Raw genomic sequence first — 7,039 nt, 5'->3', positions numbered from 1 at the left:
TCAGGATTGTTTCAGGTTTGTTTTAGGTTTGTTTCAGGATTGTTTCAGGTTTGTTTTTAGTTTGTTTCAGGATTGTTTCAGGTTTGTTTTAGGTTTGTTTCAGGATTGTTTCAGGTTTGTTTTTAGTTTGTTTCAGGATTGCTTTATGTTTGTTTTTAGTTTGTTTCAGGTTTGTTTTTAGTTTGTTTCAGGATTGTTTTATGTTTGTTTTTAGTTTGTTTCATGTTTGTTTTTAGTTTGTTTCAGGATTGTTTTATGTTTGTTTTTAGTTTGTTTCATGTTTGTTTTTAGTTTGTTTCAGGATTGTTTTATGTTTGTTTTTAGTTTGTTTCAGGTTTGTTTTAGGTTTGTTTCAGGATTGTTTTATGTTTGTTTTTAGTTTGTTTCAGGTTTGTTTTTAGTTTGTTTCAGGATTGCTTTATGTTTGTTTTTAGTTTGTTTCAGGTTTGTTTTTAGTTTGTTTCAGGTTTGTTTTTAGTTTGTTTAAGGTTTGTTTTTACTTTGTTTCAGGATTGTTGTAGGTTTGAGGAGCATAAGTTTCTGTCATGAACGATCTTTCAGCGTTCTTCACATGCACTAGATGTGTGGTGTGTTTGGCGTCAGGTCAAACAAAACAAACAAAATTAATGAAAATAAAATGGAGTAAAGTGGTGTAGTAAACCAAATGTATAAAGTGTAGTGAATCTAGTATATATGAACAGAACAGTCCACTTTAGTGCTGGTGTTGATGTTGGACGCCGCCATTTTGTTTGCTGCCCTCTTCACTTCATTAGTGTGCAGTAGCCGTTACAGCCAATCACAGCTCGCCCTGTCTGCACGCGCTGTTTGTGCTACATTACTAACCTTACTACAGAGCAGCACGGGCTGTTCGGTCCGTTACCGTTCACCGGCATCCGGACACATGACAGTCAATGTGCCGAGGCTCGGGCAGCGCTGCCGCGTGCGCATCGCCATTGGCTGAAAGTAGGTCAGCGCGACCACGCGCCGGTAGATAAACTCACCGCCCTCGCGACGGAGAGAGCTCCGATTGGACAGCACGAGACAAACAGCCGTCCAGCAGCCAATCGGACTGGACAGGGATTCGCCAGCAAACAACGCCCACTTGCTGTTACTGTGGGGGCGCGAGAGCGCGCGAGGGAGCGCGGACAGGTTGATCTTCTGGTTCATGGAATTTAATGATGTAACGCGGGAGGATTATTATTATTATTGTTATTATTATTATTATTATTATTATTATTATTATTATTATTATTATTATTATTAGACATTGCATTCTTAAAAAGTGTATAATTTAATATAAAAGTTTTTTCTATGTTTTACTTCAAGGCTTTTTTAAAATTATTTTAAGCATCTAATATATCCAAGGAAATAAACAGACACAGATAGATAGATAGATAGATAGATAGATAGATAGATAGATAGATCTGTGTGTCTCCACAGGGCAAGATCAGACCCAAAGTGCAGGGATAGCAGCCAGTCGGGATAATTTACTTTATTTTGAAAATGAACAGACACATACACAGGAAGCACTGTGGAGAAAACTCAACACAAAACAGAATCCCGAGAACAGAAGAGGCACACAATAACGACTAGGACTATAATCATTTCCCAATATAAATAGGGGAAATAATAATTACACATTAGGAACAGGTGTGCAGAGATGGGAAGGGGCTAAGAATTAGGCAGGGCAAACACATGAAAACACAAAACAAACCACATGACAAAAACCTGCTGCCGAAAAGCCCCTCTAGTGTTCTGGCAGGGAAATGTGCAACCATCCTGACAAAAACGTAATGAAAACAAGTGTGAGATTATAATAATGAGAATAAACACAGGGGTGTGTAATGGGGTGTGTGGGAGAAACACCTGCAGTGGAGTTTGGGTTTGTAACACAAGTTCGGCCTACACACGTGTTATGGTCACGTGACCTCCTCGTGGCCTAGTGCAATATCACACCAAGCGCTTATAGTTAATATACGGAGTGTGTTATATGTGTGAAGTGTTTAGTGTGAATGGTGTTCAGGGGCATCATGAATACACACCCATCTCTGTGAGTGACATACACTCCTCCGGCAAAAAAACTAAAAAATAGTGCCTGGGTTCACTCAGATTTGTAGGAATATTCTCATGAGACATCAACACACCCTTCCTAACCTCCCACAGATGCTGAAGCGTTCACATGAAGGTTTTCAGAGTGTGAGTGACCACCAGGCTGTTTACTGACGGATAGAGCGGGAAAAAAACGGCTCAAGTGTGAACGGAAAACGAAATAGTTTCTGTTGCGCGCGTCCGCGCCCCGCCCATCCGAACAGTTCGGCTATTCATGAGCGTGACGCCAGAGACGGCGGCGGCGCGCGCACATGGGAGGCGAACCCGCTCGCGCTAGAGCCGCTCAGAAGCAGCAGAAACGCTAAGCGGGACGGCGGGAGTGCGCGCGCGGCTTTAACACGCACCGCTCGCTGCTGCTCGACCTTCCGTGTGTCTGTTTTTTATTTATTATTATTATTATTATTATTAATAATTTCTGGAGACTTCTTTCTTTTTTTCGGTTGCTCGTTTATTGTCGTTTTTATTGCTTTGCACTTTCGGTTAAATTTCCCTGCTCTGTACTTCCCGGAGGATTAAACCGTGTTGCTCGCGCGCAGCGATGGAGAAAATGTCGCGGCCCGTCAACTCCGCTTTCCTGCCTCCGACCCACGGAGTGCTTAAATCCCTCCTGGAGAACCCCATGAAGCTGCCCTTCCACCACGACGAGGGTACACACACACACACACACACACACACAGACACACACGCGCGCGCGCACACGCAGTTTAGCATACAGGACGCGCATTAGAGAGGATGTTTGCGCTCGAAGCGCAGTTATTACCGTGCTTTATTAATGTCGTTTTATTCAGTTGCTATTACTGCGCTCGTGCTCTATTATTATTATTATTATTATTATTATTATTATTATTATTATTATTATTATTATTATTATTTTGCTTATCGTGCTTATTTACATGGCGTCTCTTTTAGACAACCTGTTCAGTTTATTAATCATTGTTTTTATTTGTTATATTATTACATGCAACATTATTATTACATTATTATTATTACAGCACTTCTAGTGCATTATTATTATTAGTAGTATTATTGTTATTGTTGTTGTTGTTATTTTTTGTGTGCAGAAATGCGGCTCTGTTTTTGACTCTTTTAGTTTCACTCTTACTTTTTTCTGCTCATTGCATTATTCTCGTTATGACGTGATCACGTGATCAGTCAGCACTATAACGTCTGCGTTATTCCGTGTTGTTATTGCTGCGTGTCTCGTGCCTTCGCGGTTATTACACTCGTGTGTTCCATGCACTGAGGCGTTATGCCGCTATGTCCAGAAGCAGTGGACACAGCAATCAGAGCTCCACGGTTATAAGACTCTCTCCAGCAGGATGAAGAGTGAAAGGAGTGTGAACACCTAACCTGCTCTCTCTCTCTCTGTCTGTCTCTCTCTCTCTCTCTCTCTCCCTCTGTCACTCTCTCTCTCTCTCTCTGTCTGTCTGTCTGTCTGTCTGTCTCTCTCTCTCTCTCTCTCTCTCTCTCTCTCTCTCTCTCTTTCTCTCTCTCTGTCTGTCTCTCTCTCACTCTTTCTGTCTGTCTGTCTGTCTCTCTCTCTCTGTCTCTCTCCCTCTCTCTCTCTCTTTCTCTCTGTCTCTTTCTCTCTCTCTGTCTCTCTCTCTCTCTCTCTCTCTCTCTTTCTCTCTCTCTCTCTGTCTTTCTCTCTCTCTGTCTGTCTCTCTGTCTGTCTGTCTGTCTGTCTCTCTCTCTCTCTCTCTCTCTCTCTCTCTCTGTCTGTCTGTCTCTCTCTGTCTCTCTCTCTCTCTCTCTGTTTGTCTGTCTCTCTCTCTCTGTCCCCCCCCCTCTCTGTGAGACTGATTTTATTACTCGAATCACAAGACATGATTTCATGGCAGGCGTTGTGACCAGGCACTGGTCAGTCCAGCTCGAGCTTGTCATAAGAATCAGCTGTTTATAAGGTCTTTAACAGCAGAAACTTCATGTGTCCATTTCAACATGGTGCTGAGTTTTTTCAGCTGTTCTCTGCAGGGGGCGCCGGTGAGCAGTGACGCTTCCTGGTTGGAGGCTGTAAATGTCTGTAAACTGACCTGAGTGGAAAATCATTTGAAGAATTCCGTTCAGATGTGTTTAAAGTCCGAGGTGTTTGAGTGTTTAAAAAATCGCATTCGAGTGTGAACTCAGTGTGAACTCTCTTAATGTCCAGTTTCATCCGTCAGCCCTGACATGTTTACTGATCTCTTCACTGTGCTCTCAGGAGAGGAAGGTAAAGTAACAGGAACCTTAGCTTCATGCTAACTGTGTCCCCATACTGCAGTGTGATCATCACTCAGCTAGCTAGTCAACACCTGTGCTTCATTCAGACAGAGGGGGGCGCTGTGCTTCATTCAGACAGAGGGGGGCGCTGTGCTTCATTCAGACAGAGGGGGGCGCTGTGCTTCATTCAGACAGAGGGGGGCGCTGTGCTTCATTCAGACAGAGGGGGGCGTTGTGCTTCATTCAGACAGAGGGGCGCGCTGTGTTGTACATCTGAGATCTACTCTCCTCCAGTCAGATGAATCACGACTCTATTTCACTTCACTTTAAATCCCTTCGGCTTAAAAGCATCAACCCAGTAAACACAGATTAATGTTAAAGGAAACAGATGTGAAAGTCACGTGTCTTCCTGCGTGACGTGGAAAACGAAACCAAAATCACAGATCAGAGATGTTCTGCATCAAAACTGCACACAAAAATACAGCACTGTTTTGGTTCATAAAAAACCAGTCTTATTTCATCTCATGAAGACTCACATAACTGAGACACTGCTGCCTCTTTAAAGTGAAAGAGGCGTGGCTTCTGTATCTGTCAGTCTCAGTGAAGGAGGTGTGGCCTCTGTATCTGTCAGTCTCACTAAAGGAGGTGTGGCCTCTGTATCTGTCAGTCACAGTGAAGGAGGTGTGGCCTCTGTATCTGTCAGTCTCAGTGAAGGAGGTGTGGCCTCTGTATCTGTCAGTCTCAGTGAAAGAGGTGTGGCCTCTGTAAGTGCATCATGTGTTGTTGTTGTTGTTGTTATTGTGTTGCTGTCACACTGATGCCTGTTCTGCATTCTCACCAGGTTTTGGTAAAGAGAAAGAGAAAGAGAAGAAGCTGGAGGAAGATGGAACCGGAGCCAATGCACCTCAGTCTGCGTTTCTCGGCCCGACGCTGTGGGACAAAACACTGCCATACGACGGAGACAACTTCCAGCTGGAGTACATGGACCTGGAGGAGTTCCTGTCTGAAAACGGCATTCCCGCCAACCCACAGAGCGAGCAGAACCAGATTACCCAGCAGACCCTGCAGCAGAGCCCTACCATGCCCTCACCACCATCTGTGGTGGACCTCAGTAACCGGGCCAGCACCTCAGTACACGCCGACATGGTGACACAGAGCTGCCTACCGAGCCCCAGCCGAGCAGGTACACCCACACACACCCACACACACACACCCACACACACACACACACACACCCACACACACACCTAACATGCCATTCCATGCACTAACATTCCCTACAGTAAGAACTCTTGCACACATGTTCACACAAGTCGCCACACACACACACACACACACACACACACAGCTCTTTTGAAGTCTGACGTCTGCTGCACGCCTTACACACCTGTGATTTTATAAACACACACACACAATGACACACAGGACTTCACACTGCATCAATATCTGAACAAGTACTTCATATAAACATTTGATTTGTAATTAAAGATGCAGTCTGTAATATTTCATATAATCCTACATCTGGAATATTCACCTCATCATATGGATTTCTCAGATCAGTCCTGAGTTACAGCACTGACCTGCAGCACATCTTACTCCTGCCTTCATTTTAAGCTTCTGTTTGGATTTTTCTGGCCCTGAAATTAAAGCCACAGCCAGAATTAAAAATGAAGCAAAATTGTGGAACTGGAAACCTTGTCGATCCTTTGGAGTTACAACAGTTTAGTATTAGCATAGTTAGCATTTTATACCTGCTGAGTTCTGCTCTCTGATTGGTTAGAAAGTGTTGATGAATTCTCGAACAGCGGCTCTGACTGTAGTGCAGCTTTATATTAATGCACTCACTCTATTACTTTATTGTTTCTATAGCAACAGCTCATTCACATCCTAGATTTCTGTGAGAAGTGTGTGTGTGTGTGTGTGTGTGAAAGAGAGAGAGAGACTGTGTGTGGGTCTGTGTGTGATGTGTGTGTGTATGTGTGTGATGTGTGTGTGTGAGTGCCTAGAGTGTTTATAGTGTTTATAGAGTTTATTTCATGGATGTTCCACAGTGTTAAATGTAACTCTAAACGGTTAAAATGTACATCCTGCTGTAATTTCTGAGGTAAAAGCAGAATGTTTAAGGACACTGATGGACTCTAGTTTTTGGAGATTCAGATGATTTTTCAGGAGATCTCTCCATCTTTTGATGAAGTCTATTTCAATTCAATATATTTCTTTAACATTGGACATTGTCTCAAAGCAGCTTTACAGAATTATAGAAACATAGAGAAAAAAAGACGTTCTTATAATTATTCCATACTCCAGAGAGCCTCATATCCCCCACAGCTCCCAGCTGTTAGCTGAAGGAGTGAGCGATTGCCCTGAGGTGAATTCACACCTTTAGCCTTTTATGCTAGTTCATCCGTGCTACACTGCGCTTATCATGACCTGACATTCACCTTTCTCACAGGTTAATACTCAACCCGACCGTGCTGAGGCCAACGCCGGCAATGACTCAGCTCTTTCTCCAGCAGATTACCTCTACAGCCCCTGCTAATCTCTAGCTTTCATCTGCTAGTCGCTTTAGTCTAAAATATAATGTCTGTTTATAAAGAGAGGAAAAATATAGGTTTTATCTATAAATAACATTTTAGCTTTTTTATTTGATCATTGTTAGCATTTAGACATGAGCTCTGAAGTGGTCAGAAAACTGCAGTTAGCTTAGAGCTGGGCAACTAAACAGTGTGCT

The 7,039-nt window shown here is 43.2% G+C and overlaps 1 protein-coding gene across 1 annotated transcript in view; it reads left to right on the top strand.

Moving 5' to 3' along the window:
• The first annotated feature begins 2,358 nt into the window (after window positions 1-2,358).
• hlfa (HLF transcription factor, PAR bZIP family member a) overlaps window positions 2,359-7,039 on the top strand; it is an 18,089-nt gene continuing 13,408 nt past the window's right edge. The window contains exons 1-2 of the mRNA XM_058405064.1: window positions 2,359-2,756; window positions 5,150-5,491. Of these exons, the coding sequence (XP_058261047.1) occupies window positions 2,648-2,756; window positions 5,150-5,491 (451 nt within the window). The 5' untranslated portion in view covers window positions 2,359-2,647. The remainder of the gene's footprint in view (window positions 2,757-5,149; window positions 5,492-7,039) is intronic.

The sequence above is a fragment of the Hemibagrus wyckioides genome, linkage group LG12, assembly GCF_019097595.1.
Source record: "Hemibagrus wyckioides isolate EC202008001 linkage group LG12, SWU_Hwy_1.0, whole genome shotgun sequence".
Taxonomy (NCBI): Eukaryota; Metazoa; Chordata; class Actinopteri; order Siluriformes; family Bagridae; genus Hemibagrus; species Hemibagrus wyckioides.
This window is presented reverse-complemented; position numbering and strand designations above follow the sequence as displayed.